The sequence below is a fragment of the Neopelma chrysocephalum genome, unplaced genomic scaffold, assembly GCF_003984885.1.
Source record: "Neopelma chrysocephalum unplaced genomic scaffold, ASM398488v2 Primary Assembly neopelma1_183, whole genome shotgun sequence".
In the NCBI taxonomy this organism is placed as follows: Eukaryota; Metazoa; Chordata; class Aves; order Passeriformes; family Pipridae; genus Neopelma; species Neopelma chrysocephalum.
Genome location: NW_020897845.1, coordinates 136,252 through 151,946, shown reverse-complemented (window position 1 = coordinate 151,946; position 15,695 = coordinate 136,252). Strand labels below are relative to the sequence as shown.

General features: G+C 44.1%; 1 protein-coding gene across 2 annotated transcripts in view; it reads left to right on the top strand.

Annotated features, from left to right (window-relative positions):
- Positions 1 to 15,440, top strand: part of MNAT1 (MNAT1, CDK activating kinase assembly factor) — a 119,815-nt gene extending 104,375 nt beyond the window's left edge. Inside the window, exon 8 of one of the 2 annotated variants that reach the window (XM_027702358.1) lies at positions 14,212 to 15,440. In XM_027702358.1, the coding sequence (XP_027558159.1) occupies positions 14,212 to 14,332 (121 nt within the window). In that variant the 3' untranslated portion in view covers positions 14,333 to 15,440. Of the gene's footprint in view, positions 1 to 4,856; positions 5,021 to 14,211 lie in introns of those variants that run through there. The other variant, XM_027702359.1, reaches the window with a different exon arrangement.
- The last annotated feature ends 255 nt before the right edge of the window (positions 15,441 to 15,695 follow it).

The window sequence follows — 15,695 nt, the reverse complement described above, 5'->3', positions numbered from 1 at the left end:
TTCTGCTCCTGGAGAGGGATGGCTGTGGTGGGGGAAGCCTGAGTCTGACCCAGAGCAGCTTTCCTTAGCTTAAAACATCTTTCTCCAGCTCTTATTCAGGGTATGATACTGAACTTGGCTAATGCCAACCAGATAATAATCCAATTATCTGTAGCAGAGCAAATGGCACTGATTCTTTATAGCAAAAAGCAATAGTGTTTGTTGTGCCTTTGATCTCTAAAGTGCTCTGATGTGGTGAGATCATCTTGAGGAAGCACTAACCGGCCTTTCCTTGAGTTTTGTTTTTAACTCCATGTAAAGGCAAGAAGGAAAAATGAAATTGAATGTGTACCTATTGTGATAATTAATTTTAGCTTACAATTAGCTTGCTTTTCAAAGTTCCTGCACAGGGCTTGGTATTGGAATGGGATATTGGCAAATGACTTTATTAGTTTTCACTGAAAAGTAATATATCTGTCAGCTTTTCACTATGGGGCTTGTTTTGCTCTCCAGATCAGTAAGACTGCTGGCTTCCCTTTCAAAACTGATTTTCTTTATTGGTGTGTTTGCTTATGTGTCTTGATAACCCTTCCAGTTACTGCTTTAGAAGATGTGGGAAGGGGAAGGATACTTGGTCCCTGAAGGTTGCTGTAAAACAGTCACTGCTCGTATGAATGAAATATTTCCATACGCCATAAAACTTTATCTCAAAGATAGTTTTGAGAAGTTAAAATAATGGTAAATAGTCTGTAGACTAACTCTTGCAAGGGCTAAATAGCCTGGCCTTGTTCCAGGGAGGCACTTAACAATGTGCTTAACTTTAAGCGCATTGAATATTCTTACTGGCCTGAGTGAAAAATCAATGAGGCTGCTCACATGCTTAAAATAAGACATGTGCTTAAGTGTCTTTCTGGACCTCAGCCAGAGCGTTCAGCCTGTGAGATGGGCTGAATTCTGACTGTGGGCAAAAGCCAGTAGTGTTTCATTTTGCTTGTCGTGTGCCTTTCTGAAGAATTCATTGATATTGTCTGTGTTTATTTTAATTGGCCTCCATTTCCCATCTAAGCCCTACCAACTCCAAAGCTCTGGGGGTAAAATAGATGTGCAGCTTAGGGCTGTCAAACAGCTTGTCAGGGGTAGTACTTAGACTGTATATATTGCTCTAGAGCAGGAACTGAACCTCAGAAAAGCTGGGAAAAGATGAGGTGAAACGTGATTGTTTTCTTTGGTAGCCAAGGTTTTAATATAGAGAGAAAATGAAGAGGAGAGAAGAGAAGGGCTGGTGACACGTCACACCTTTTCAGTTAACATAGTTGCTTCTTAGGAAACATTAAAGAATGCAGACAGATGCATTAATAATCCACTGGCAGTGGCTGTGGCCTTGGCAAGTCAGCTTTCCTACCTACTATTGATTTTTCTGCCTCTCAGGCAGCAATTTGCAATGGGTGGCGTGATCCCTTACCCTCAAAACGGGCAGTGAGATGAGCTGTCATGGCCAAAATAATTTTTACTTTCTAGCCAACCCCTCCTGTTTCTTCAACAGCATCTTTTCCTGCTTAGATGACAATTTCCACTGCTGACAACTGGGAATGATAAAATATATGTACTATATTTAAACACAAAGAGCCTCTGTGGCTAGAGGTGCAAAAGAGCCCACCTCAATGCACTGAGCAGCAGCTTCACTAGGGGAACCCACCTCTCAAGTGCTGTAAATTTGGGGTGTTACTGGTTAGCAAGTGCAAAAGCAGTGCAGCCATGGGCTCCTAGAAGAAATCTTTGCTGTCAACTCAAACTTCCATGACTAAGGAAATAGAGTGCCATTCTCCTCCCACCGCCTTTTGTTTTGCAACATCCAGACGTTGCTTGTCTTCCACTTCCCTCCATGTTTACAGCTTCCTCCTTGTGTTGCTTTTGGTTTCTTTTCTACCCAGGTTGTTACAGCCCACGCAGCAGATTGTTCTTCTTATACTGCCTTTGAGTGCGATTGCTGATAGTTCTTCACCTGTCTTTTGCTGGAAATCATAGGATGTTCAGAGTTTGGAATGAACCTTGAAAGTCATCTGGTCATCCCGTCCCCCACCACAGGCAGGGACACCTCTTTATTTCCTTATACATTTGGTTTATACTGGCTGAGAGAGAAACTTAGAGTAGTTGAAAAGAAAGTGAGCAGAATAAAGGAAAATGGAGCATAAATGTGTTTTAAATGGTTAAATATGTAAAACTAGAAGCAACCAGCTGATACTGAAGAATTTTACATGCAATTACAAAAGTACCTCCTGAAAATGCATCTCCACGAAGGAATAGATACCATTTTTAGCAGACCTTCTCTGCAGTAAATCTTGAGCAGTTTTGAATGAGTTTGCTTGTAGGTTGTTGTTTTTCTTTCAGCTGCAGGAGTGTGTTTGCTGTAGCACTCCAGGCTGGGTTTCAAGAATGTTTCAGGGTAACTTGCAGCTTATGTTTTTATTGTGTACTCGCCCCAATGGTCATTTATTTCTTTCAACTGCAAATTCCTCTTTTTCTTGAATAAAAGCTCAATAGAATCACCTGTCACGTACAGAATTTCACCTGAATTGAGTAAGAGGCAATTCAAGGTTCAGATTTAGAAGGTATATTCACATTCAGGGATAGCCAATGATCTTTTGAACAGTGAAACAATGTGCACTAAGGATACCAGGGCAGAACTGAAACTGGAAGAGTGGATGGGAAATGGGATTTTGGAGCTGTGTTAACTGTTTTCCCTTTAGCTTTTCTAAAATCAAGCTCAAGTCTACGTCTCAGTATATCTGTCTGCAGGTGTCTTCAATGTGACAGAGCCTTCTGCCACCTAGTGTTACTGGGAGTTCTCCTCATCAGGGAATCACCAGATAATTTATTAAATGTCATTATTTATTAGCAATCCCCTCAATTGCTGGGCACACTCTGTGAATCCTTAAAAGGCATTTTCTGATCAGAGGGTTGCAGAATCAGTTCAATCAGTAGGCACAACTTCTTTGGAGACAGTGTTTGAGGGTGCAGTTTGTAAGTTGAGTCGAGTTGTTAACAAATAATCCGTGGAGAATTTCAGCAATTGTGAAAGTCACTGCTCCATAACAACTCTGTTAGCACTTTTCTCCCCCAGGTGAAACTAAAGGACTCTGCCTAACTCAGCACACTCCTGCTTTGGTATCTGTGCTGCTGCTGGTTCAGGATATTGGGTTAGATTGAAAGCAGCAGAGAATAAAAATTAATTCAACAGAAATTATATAAATTAAAGAACAAACCCATTTAGACACTTAACTCATTGTCTTTTTAGGAGAGTAAAATGAAGTTCTCCTATCATCACTGCCTTTTCCCCCCTAGAAATTCCACCAGGGCACAATGGAGAAGGACAATAAAATCCAGAGAATTACACCCAGATTTCACAATAGAATTGTCAAACTGTTAAAATAGAAAAATAGGCATATAATGATGCTTTAGATTTAAGCCAAATCATAATAGCTCCTACCATATGCTGACAGATAGGAGGAAACTGCCTGGGATTGAAGGGGTGGGTTTTTTCCTTCATTCCCCTGTAAAAAAAAAATATTTTCAGGAGAACAGAGCAACTCTTTCCCCTTATCCCCCCACCTTTGTGAGCTGTCTGAGTGCCCTGTGACACAGAGTAGGGCCGAGTGGCTCCTTTGCAGGTCGGTGTGTGAGAGCTCAGCCCAAAGGCTGCGCAGGACTGGGGCAGATGCTTCTGATCCTTCTCCCAGCCGTGGTTTTGAGGAGAAGCCTCACTCCGAGCTCCTGCCCTCCTCTCTTTTCTCCCTCCCACCTCTTCCAGGCCTTCCCGAGGAGCAGATGCCAGCATGGCTGAGAGCTGTAAACTTGATCCTCAGCATCAGACTTAAATGCTGACCTGATCAGCAGGAACCAGAACCTCTGGCAGCGGAGGGTCTGATGCATTAGAGCACTAAGCAGCTGCAATACCAGGCGACCTGTTTTCACCTTCTTTTGACCTGAACAATCTCATCCTTAAATACCACCATCCAAACCCCAGTCTCTTTGCTTTCAACAATTGTACTTTTCACATACTGCCTAAAGAAAGTAACTTTGGGTTCTTCTTATCTAAAGTGAACAACCGTGAGCACAGAGCAGATTTGCTCTGTACTTGTGGGTATTCATTTGAGACAATTATTAGGTTTGGCAGCTTTACTTGTCTGATCAGTATCAATCCTCTAAAATTTCTTGTGCATCTTGTGCTATTTTGTTTGAGTCATATTAAGCTGGAATTACCATATGACATGAATTCATTGCTACCCGGTCAGAACAGAGGATGCTGTGTCACAGTGAAAACAGAACAGACCGTCTGACCTGGGGAGACCATATTTTCAAGCTGAGGTTATAACCAGATTTTTCTGTGTTTGGATGATGTTTTTATCAATCAGCAGTGATTTGGGGGCAAAGCCTGTGGCTGTGCCTGATACATGAGTCACTCTGGGGCTCTGTCCTCCCCTGCTGGGACTAAAGCACAGTCCTCCAGTGGAAGAAAACCTCTAAAACTGTCCATTTTCCATTCTTGGGCCCAAAGTTAAGGTCCTTACCAGAGCTCCTGGGGCAGAAATATCTCCTGGACTCTGCAGTTGTGGTCCTGAGCTAGTGGGTGGCATCCCTGCCCGTGGCAAGGTGGTTGGAACAAGATGGTCTTTAATATCCCTTCCAACCCAAACCATTCTATGATTCTATAATACAACCATGACCGTGCTTGTGGTCTGTTGCCACAGAACTGTGCATCAAGCAAAATGTACTGAAAAGGTGGTGGTGGAAGGGGAATGTCTCTGCATCCCCATCCTCTGTCTGTAGGTGTTCCTGACTGAGTGCTCTGTTCAGAAAGTGCTCTGTTTGCTTCGCAGCTGCATAATTTACATGGAAGCTGGTCCTGGAGGAATCTCTTTCATGTAGCTCTCTCAAAGCCCCAGTTCATCAATATGGAGTGGTTGCCCTGCGCTGGGGGATTTATGGCACGCGGTGGGGTGTGCGGAAGGCGAAGAAAAAGGCAGTGTGAGGAACAGTAGGGAATTTTTATCCTGAAGTAAAAATTCGTGTGTCCAAAAGAACTGTCTTTCAGAATAAAAGTTGTGTTCTCTCTTTTTGCCTGCAGAAGTGATGCTGTATTCCCGGAGTCAAGCCCAGGGAAGTGTTCCCTGAGCCCCGGGGAAAGACACAGTGGTGTCTTTAAGACTGAACTTGCCCTATCCTTAAAAAAAAAAGAGATAAGCCTATGAAAATAATCCTGACTCAGGTAGTGAGATAGGAAACAATGGTTAATTTCCTCAGAGTAATAATAATTCTTTAAACATATCCATGTTCTTCTGGTGACCTTTGTCCTAAACCTGAGGAATTGGAAGGCAGGGGGAAAGATAAGGAATTTGGGGATCAATCCATGCCAAAACTTTTCCACAATATGTTACGAAGAGAGCTGCTTTGCAGTTACAGAGTGGTGGCTTAATGGTCTTTTTAGCCATTGAAAAGGAAAAAAGTACAAAATCATAGCTGAGAAAAGGCCCTTGTGTTCAATGACATTCTTCTCGGGGTCAAGTACGAGCGGAGGCTGATTTAGTCATAGACTAAATGTAGCTGCAGTTCTGCAGTGCTCCCGAGTGTAATCCATACTAGTCCTGCAGGGCGAGTTCCCTGCCGGATTCCAGCGGGGACTGCAGTGTCCTTGTTGCGCAGCGAGGCTGCTCAAGGGTGTTAAAATGCTTAACTTGCAGTTGTTTGAGCACTTTCTGTGATGGCTGATTGATTTACTGTATCTGGAAGTTCAGACCTGGAAACCCGAGCGCGGGAGAATGCCTTCGCCGCCGTGGTGAGCCCGGGTGTTGAGAGGACAGACAGCTGGCGGGTGACCTCAGGAAGATGACAAATGGGGCACCAGGTGCCCCCGCTCATCCAAGGGCGCTCCCAACCCCTCTGGAGTTACGGAAATCACTTGCGCTGGAGGAAGGCTTCCTGTGAGCAAGGCTTCTAGAAATAAACATTAACCTCTTGTTACCAGCTACGGGCGTGGGGGTGATGAGTTCAAGCAGCTCTTTGGGGAAAGAGTTGAAGCAGAAATCCTTTCAGTTTAAAGGAAAAGAAAAAACACGTTCGTCCGAATTGTAGTGGTTGCGCATATTTTGGAGCTGGGAACGTCAGGAGGAATGTGTGTGGCAGAGATATGTGGTGAGCAACAAGAAATAGTCTTCACAGAGTGATGGCTCTTTTCTGACGTGTGTGGAGCCATTAAAGCAACTAAGTATTTTACTGGGACACAGGGAAGCGCCCCGTCAATTGAAGAAAGAAAAGTCTGTGCAGAACTTGTGTAAAATATTCTTTATAGGGTTGAAGCACGTGAATAAAAAGAAATTGTGTAGCCTCTAGTTTTCCTTTGCTTGCAAGGGATTCGTGTATCTGCAGGTTCTGCTTTCCATTTCCTGTTTTTATTTTAAAGCAGGCAGTCGCGTGCTAAAGCGAGGAGAACTTTCAGATAATCATTGCTTTGAATCTGCCCTGCAACAGCACAGAAAACTATAACCCATCTTGCCTTAGACAGCTGAGGATGTGCCTCCTCTCTCAGAAGCTTGCCTAGTGGTGTTATGGTGTATTCTAGCACCTTCAGGGCTGTTTTTCTTTTTAACTAAAAAAACCCTCCAACAAAACAAGATGATCTCTGTCATTGCTTTAACTTTTGAAACTGCATTCAAGATTTCCCGCATTAGCTCAGATCCTCAAGTGCTGCAAAGACAGCAGTGGCTGCTCTCTTGCACTGGTATTTACATTTCCTGAGGCTGGAACTGTAACACCTCATCTGAAGTGGTGCTGCCTGATCAAATGCTAAGAGAACCTGAGTAAATGTAGCATTTTATTATTATCAAAAAGAATATGCAGACACCTACTGTGAATGCTGGGCTCACGTGAGGGGCCAAATGTGTTTCTCAAACATGCACTGGATTTACACACAGGAATTCTTGTCTAATGTAAATCTCTAGCTTGCATAACTCCTCAGTGAAAAGAGGAGGTTTATATAACTTGTTAACATTTCTAACATCTCCATGTACAATTGGATTTACAGTTCCTTTTGAGGATGGGAATAGGTGAACTTGCACCATTTATGGGGTTTATGTCTTATTTCAAAATCTGTAGTCCATATAGTCTACAATGCTTTAAGTTGATAGTCTCAAGTTCTGTAGTCCATAGTACTTGGAGTTTATAGTCTTTTCCACAAGAAATAGTTGTATCAAGGTGGTGCCTGCTTGGGCAAGACCCTGCAGTGGGACTGGAGTTGTCCAAAACTCGTTGTTATGGCAGTGCCTGCAGATCCTGTCCCAGGGCTGCATCCAGCCTGCAGCAGATAAAATGTGCAAAATGCAGATCAGGTCAGAGGAGTACAAAGCTTCCTTTATTCTATAAAACCTTTTTCATCGTTAGTTTCCTGTCTTTACACTTTAAAACATCCACTTCTTTTAAAATTGTATCAGACAGTTTCTGTGGGGCAGAAGGCATTTCTCCTTGTCCTTTGATCTCAGTTCCTCCATGCTTTTTCATCTTACCTCTAGGCAATAGCACTGGCTTCTCAGTTACTCCAAAAGCCAATGTTTGTGTGTTAAATACATGTGAGTACCTGAGTCTGGTCTCATGTCTATTTAAAAACTGGAGCAGCAGTGGAATTGCAGTGCTAGGAAAATGCTGGAGAACCAGGTGCTCTCTAAAACTTTTCTTCCTTTAAACTTCTTTTTTTACCAGTAGAGGATTTGGGTTTTTTATGACACATTCACTTAGGAGTACTGAAGATGTATTTTGAGATAGCTGTCACAAGGAAATTTCCCTCTATTCCATCCCCCAACGTATTAGCTTTTCAGTGGAAATGTTTGGTCTCTGGAGTCTGGATTTCATCACAAAAAGAGGAAGTTTTCAAGGAAGGTAGTATGGGAAAATCTGATTCTGTTCTGTTCCCCCACTGAGGACTTGGTGTCTTTGCATTCGAAGGTTTTTCTGCTCCAGGGTTCACAACCTCACTCACCAGTGCCACAGGTAATTTGTAATAAACTCTGAGGTGGGTTGTTAGATACATCTTACAGGTTAGGTACCATTAAAAAAGAAAACAGTTAATGTAAAACACCACGTAAAAGTGCCTTGGTTTTTATGTTAAACAATCTGAAAATTCTTTTATTTGTCACTGCAGTAGCTGTGGAAGGACTGGGAAGGAGCAAAGCTGCTCCTTTTGGAACAGGAGCACTGAGCCCAGAGCTGCTCCTGGGTCACTGTTGCAGCAGGACACGTGTGGCTTTGGGTTCCCAGGATCAGAAATGTTTGCCTTTTCTTATAAGCAAAAAGAGGGAGGAATAACTCATCACTGATTTTTACCCTTGGAGTCAGAACTGGCTTTATCAGTGACAGCTGTTTCATGGCTAATATTACTTTTCTAGGCTTTTTTTTTTCCTCTTTCAGTGTCCAGTAGCAGAGCTCTGTGCTGTTCCATCTTAACTGAGATGTGTTTTAATTTTGAAGTACTTTGTTTCACCACACACGGTTGACACACACTCCTGCCCTGACATACTCTGACAGCATTTGAAACAAATTGCTATTTAGAAAAAGCAGATGGAGGAGGCTAAAAAGAATCACTAGAGGTCCTACATTTCTTGTATTGATTTGGTGGGTTGGGGGGTTTCCTGGCTTTTCTACTGGGAAATTTTATTTCTGGTAGAAAAGAGTTCTTCCCTTAGAAGACCTAAAACAGAGAAATTAAAGTTCTAGGAGCCATAAATTCAAACTCTCAATTAGGAGGTTTTTTTGTAATCCATAACTAAAGCAAATAGAGATCCATTAGAGTCAGAAGGCATCCGCTGATGAAGAGTTTATTGCAAGATGAAGGCACTAACTTTTCCTTGTTGGAAACTGAAATTAAGATGGTTCTGCAGGAGGTTCTTGGAGCACAGGTAAGTGAAATAGGCTGAGCAGGTCTGTGGCAAATGGAAAAGGGTCTGGCACTCATCTGACACCTTGGTGAGCAGTTTCTGCTCCTTCAGCCCTCAGAAACTAGCACAGCTAAGCAGTGTTAGTAATAATAACAAAACAGACTGGTTTACTAAGCTGTCTGCACACCACTGGTGTCTGCAGGTGGGATTGCTGGGGCTGCAGGGGTGTCTGTGGTGGCTCGCTTGTCTTTGGTAGGATTTTTCAGCAGCCAAAACTGTATTGTGGTATTCAGAGTGACTTTTCCTTACCCCTGCACTATGGGCTGTGTTGGGTCCATAAGGTGCCATAATCTGGGTAAAAATATATTCTTTTTCTCTCTGCCTTGGGGTCTGTTGTGTTTGGACCTCATCATGCTTAGCACTGTTTAGACATTCACACTGGTTGCTGCAATTGAATACACAGAGGCACTGGGGAAAAAACCCCCAAACAAATAACAGAACTCCCTCGGTGATTGCAACTATTAAATAGATTTTTTTTCCCATTTTTTCCTTGTTGTCTGGAGGGTGGAGGAGAGGAGTGGCTGAGGGCAGGTGCCTCAGTGCCATCAGGGCTGGCACTGTGACCTCAGGCATGGTGCAAGGAGGGATTGAGCTGGACTCAGGAGGAGCCCTTGCCGAGTTCATGGCTGTGTTAAAAGTTGCATTCTGGGTTGGAACAGGCTGTGTTGGCTGGTGTTCAGCAGAAATTTCTGACACCAGTAATAGCTAGTGGGGTTTTTAAGATCTAAATTCAATAATAGTGCCCAAATAGTGTCTGCTAAAATGCATTAAAGACTGGGGTTTTTTTTATTTTTGAGGACCCGGGATCAAGCTTGTAGCTACTCTATGGAAGGATGAATTGCTGTTCTGGATTTCTTTGAGTACCAGCTTTGTGTCTTGTGTTTTTGCCCTGCCTTAGACATTGCAGTGTCCAAGACAGGGAGAACCACACCATATTTGAATAACACCCAGCAAAGGCCTGTTCCCAAATGAATTTCCCGGGGCTATTTAACGGAGAACAGCAACGAACTCGGCTCATTTTATAAACAAATCCTATTTGGCTGCGTGGACTGACTGTGGTAGAGCTGACTGGTTCAAACAAAAACAGAGCTGAGCAGAGGAGCTCAGTTTGTACCTGCTCAGGGACTATAGAGTAACCCAGACTACACATTCCTGAACAAAAAACAGGCCAGACACAGTCCAGTTTCTTTGTGCCTCTCTTGTCTGATGAGACCCAGTCTCTCCAAGCTTGCTCTGAGTAATGCAGCGATAGCTCATCCCAGGGACTTGGTAAATCTAATGAAAAGAGTGTCTCCAGAAAGGTTCAGGAATGCAGCAGCCTATGCTACTGCCTTGCTAATGCTTCACACAGTTCTCCAGACTGGAGTATTTTGCTCACTTTCATGCAACCACTATTTATTATTTAAATGACAAATCTGGAAAATTTCCCAGATCTAATGTCTGCCCCATTACTTTCTGTCTTGGATACTGCAGATAATCAGATGAGCAGTAAATCTATTCTGTGGAATAGAATTACATTATCTTTCTTTTTTTTTTCCTGTCAAACAACTTGTGAATGATTTTTCTTTTCTTCACCCCCATAAAATACCTAATAGATGAAAAAAAAATCTGTGTGCCAAATACAAGTTATTCCACATGTACCTCCGGTGGTGCATCTGCAGAAATGCCAGTGGGAGTGTATTTATCTTCTGTAGATGGGGAAGATTGTGTGAAATAATTCCTAGCACTGATACTTTCAGTTGGGTGGGTGAAGGGAAGTGCTGTGGGCAGTTTTTGGCATCTTGGTTCTTTTCGTTTGTTTGTTTAGGTGGGGGGGGTTTTAGGTTTGTTTGTTTTTTGGTTGGTTGTTTTTTTAGCCGGGTCTGTTTGTGTCCTTTCTCCATCCTCTCTGATGGTTTCTGAAGTCCTTCCTGAATTTCTCTGAAACAAGACCACCCTGCTGAGCAGTGAGGGGACGTTTGCCAGTGGTCTCAGGTGTTACTGAGCTGCCGTTGGGTTCTCTGGCTCTCGAAAACAGCAGCACCAAGGGGTGCTGAGGCTGCCTGGGCCAGCCTGGAAAGGCACAGGGAATTACATCCCCTGCCATGCTGAGCACCACTGCATAGTTCTCCAGCTGTCCCAGTCATTTCCAATGAAGTGATGGTGACACAGCTTTTGGAAAAGAGAAAACACAGAGAAAACCTGCTCCCAGGAATGACCAGCTTGATTCTGAGCCTTCACACCGAGTGTGAATTGCACCTCTTTCCTTAAAAACAGGAGGCTTATTTTTCTGGCCCCCCCTCCCCTCCACAGTGATGAGAAACTGAAGGTCAGGAATGAGCCCCCCGAAGGCTCATGAAGAACAAAATACGACGTGTTTTAACTGATGTGAAAGGTTAATGGGGAAGATCAACATCCAAAGGCTGCAGTAGGGAAAGGGGGCTTGTTTGGGCAGAGCCTGAAGCGAAGCTTCAGCATTACAGGGAATGGGAAGTGTGAAACTGTGGGGCAGGGAACACACAGCCCTTTAGCCCTGCTCAAAAATAATAGTGCAGACCTTTTTTTAACTTCAGAGTTTAGTCTGCCCTCCGTAAAAACAAGTTACATTAAAAAACCGTGCACCAGAAAAAGCAAACCTCATTTTCCTGGTTTCTGCTTATAAGATTTACAGGTACTTAAAATAAACCTATGAAAAACAGACCCAGTGTGCTGGAATTTGCTAACTAGTGAGAGCAATTACCTCCAGGTCCCAAGACCTAACGGAGCTTGGCTTTTTGGAAATAAAACTTGGCAAGCGCTTCTTCCTGCTGCTGTTGTAAAGGTGCACATGAAAAGATGTGCTGACCTCTGCCAGAAACCCCAGGAATCCAGTTCAGAGAGATTCTCCTGTGGAGGGGATGGCTGGATTCGGGCAGCACAGATGGGGATCGGTGTGGAAAAGCCAGCGAAACATTCGCTTCTCATTGTGTGGCTTCAGCGTGGCAGATTCTTTGCAATTGCCTGGTGTACCACAGTAATTAAATGGGTCAAGAGCAGTAAGTTCAGATACTTAACAAGAAAATAAAGACCTCACTTGACAGCCAGCAGCGGGTCGTGCTCGTTTCACAGGAGTAAGGAGAATTAATGCAGGTTGTGCAGTGAAAGTCAATCTGAGCCTTTTTGGCAATGATTTTGTATTGCTTCAGAGATCACCTACCAATTAACTACAAATGCTGAAATGGCTGTAAATCAGGTTGTCTTATGAAACTAATGCTCCAATTTCAGATGTCCCAGAAAAAGGGAAACAATAGACTCTGCTTTTCTCCTTTCAGTGATATGTAAGTAAGAAAAGATGAGAAAGACACAACCAACCTTTGTTAATATTGAAATGTAAAATAATCCCATTTTCACTGGACCGTTTCGTGCATGAGGGGAAAATGAAGTTTGTGTAATGAAATAAATATGATAGAAGTGGAATCCAAGATGGGAATTGGTTTTTATAAGACTCTCCAGTTTGGAGGGTGGAGGTAGTTTCACACCAGCATTTCGAAGGAAATTATTTGTTGTTGTCAGTATCCATTGTTCCTGGCTGGGGGAAGGAGCTCCTGTTTCCCACAGCAGTTGTAAAAGTCCTTTGGGAAGGATGAGATCTTCCTCCTAAAATATTAAGGTACAAGTAACAAGAATGTTAAAAAAAAAATAAAATTAAAACTATAAAATGTGTTCTGCCACAAACCAGGAGCTTTCTGCAGACCACCTCCCCTTGAAAGTTAAGAGATGGGACCAGGTTTGCTGCTGTGTTTGTAGATTCCCTTTGGACTGAGCACTATTAAAAGGGTTTGTGCCCTCCTGCCTGTGTCCATGCTGGTGGGAACCAATGTCCAGCAGCGAGGGTTGGGCTCCATCACAAGCTGGTCCGAAGCAGCAGAGCTCAGCTCGGCCACAGGAGACAAATTAGGTGTCTCAGCTTCAGCATCTCACCAAGAATCGCCCAGAAACATTGCTCATGTCTGTGCATTGCGGTTATTAGGTGCAAGAAATACAGTTTTTAAAACTGTATTTAATCATTTCTCAGTAACCTCTTTTTCTGCAAATTTATGGCATCAATGGGTATGACTGTTTATTATGTCTTACCTATAAAATCTGACCTGTTTTATATACTCTTTATGGAAACAGTGTACAGTCATAAATTAAAAGATGCAACTGTTTTGGATATTTTACTGGTGGTCCTGTATTTTCCTGCCAAAAGTGCAGCTGTTTTAGGTTTCTCGGGATAACATTATAAAAGGCTGTGTGCGTTTTGCAAGTTTATGCTTGAATTGCCAAGCCAGAGGTGGAATGACTCAACCTTCCCAGGAGCAACATGTACCAAGTGAGGAATCAAAACAGCCGCCTGAAGTGGGGCAGCTCAGATGGCCACTGGGAGAGGCACCTCTTGTTCGTGGTGGTGTATCTGGTGGTCAGGGTTTGAGATGATTGTCGTGCTGGGCTCTGGATCCCTCTGTGTATAAAATGGGGTTTTGGTGCAAAACTGGTGGAGAATCTGGTCTTGTACCTGTCTCACGCAGGGTTACAGCGTGGAAAGAAGCCATCCAGGCCCCCCTGAGCAGACACCTTTAATGGGAGCTCTTGGCGTGTGTGGCTGGGTTGGAGCCCTTGGAAGGAGCCAAGGGGAGCCAAGAGCGTGTGGCTGTGCCAGCACAGGCAGCGTGTTTCCATGCCAACTCATCAGGCTGGCAGGTTTGGGGGAGCATTAGATGGCTCTGCAAATGGGTGGGGATGCTTAATTCATGGGGAAGTTTAGAGGCTTCTTTAGCCAAAATGTTGACGATCTGATTCCCAGGCGTCAGTGGGCTCCAGACACTGACAGGCCTGAGAGCACAAAGCTCAGCCCTGAGGTTGTCAGAGGAACCAGCATTAACTGACAGAGCTGAAGCCCTCCTGTTCCCATGGGAGCACCGAGAGCTTGTGAGTTGTCCTTGCCTTAGAAAGAATTACAGAAAGGTGAAAATGAACCTTCCCCCAGAGCAAGCAGAGAATACAAACCTGTGAATGTCCTTAGCCCTGTGGCACTGAGCTGTCCGAGTGTCTTGGTTGGGGCAGCCTGGCTGAAGGTGCATCCTGGTTTTAACTCATGGAAGCTTTATCCTGCTGTGTTCATGGGTGGCTGGCAGTGGGCAGCCCCATCTCTTTGCTGTCTCACAAAAGCAGCCTCCACCTCACCGTACCATGCACTACACAGGTGTTTGATGTGTTCATTCCTGCTCTAAACTGACGCTGCTCTTTGCTGCAGGTACCTCACCCACGTACGAGCCGCCTCTCCGCAGGATCTCGCCGGGGGATACACGTCTTCCCTGGCTTGTCACCGAGCCCTGCAGGACGCTTTCAGCGGGCTCTTCTGGCACCCCAGTTAGCCAGGGACCACCAGCCTGACACCGAGGGACAGCCAGCAGGGCAAGAAGCTGATCAAGCCAGCAAAGGTTGGGGCAGAATCGCTGCCATCTGCGATGGCCGGGCTGCCGTCGCTTTCTCATGCACTTTTCTGTGCAAAACCAGCTGTGTTCGAGTGTTAAAGGGAAGAAAACAAACCCCGTCTGCACGAGAGCTTTGTAAAATGGTGAGATACATTTTTGTGGAGGGGGAAACTCGTTAGTCATGTGGCACTTTGCTGAGGGAGGCTGAAGCAATAAGCCACATCTAATGGGAGATGTGAATAACTCAGCTGTGTATGTTTGAGGCTTAAAGAAATACACTTGTAAATTTTTTTTTTAAAATAAAGCCAGACTTTTTTATTAAAGTTTGTGGTTTTACTCTTATTGCAGGGTTTTATTTGCACAAGCATTTAAATGCCATTTTGATTATAACATTTAGTGTCAATATTCAAGCCTACATTTTCTTCCCATAAAACTAGTTTCCCCAAGTTTAGACAAGTGGGTTTTTCCTCCTGCCAGCTGGATGAGATGAGAAACCCTGGAACTATGCTGACACAACTCTTCCTGGGTGACACTTGGTTCTTACCTTTGTCTGGAAAACCAGTCTTTAGCTGAAAGTCTTTCTGCTGAGTTCCTCTAGAAGCAGTCTAAGAAACAAGACTGAGTCATTGAAGCAGTTAAAATTGTGGGGTTATTTTTTGTGGGGGTTATTTGTTTTGGTTTTGTTCATTTGTTTGTTTTCTCCTGTTTAGCTCCATTTGCAACTTTTCCGTTGTGCACTCAGGAGCTTCTTTTGGTGGGAACATCCCTTTGCCTGGCTTTTGGGATGACCCTTGCCACTTGATTTGCTGCTTTCATGTATTCTTTCCCCTCTCCTTGTAGTGGAATGTTGACTAATGGCAGCAGAGCTGGGAGGACTGAACCTTGCCATGAGTGGGTATAAACTGCAGGAGATGGGAAACTGCTCAGGACAGGGAGCTTGGACCACGTTTCATGGGCCATCCATTAATAGCTGTTGAATCCTGCTCTGAGGGGTGCACTAAATGGATGTATTTTTTGTATGCTGTAATAAAGAGAAGAACAAGCTCTATTCCAGACTCGGTGCTTTCTTTATTAAGAAAAGTAGAGGGAGGTGGCAAAATTTCCCTTGCCCTTTCCCTGAAATCCTGCCGGTTGTGCCCAGAACAGCTGCTGACAGGGAATGTTACATGCAAGGCAGAGGGGTGAAAAGATCACAGCCTGTGGAGCACTCCCTGCAAGGGGCAGGGGCCTGGCCTTGGACACAGAGCCTGTGCCTGGGTGCTGTAGGACTTGGGGTGCAGTGCTGAGAGGCCACTTCTGTTGG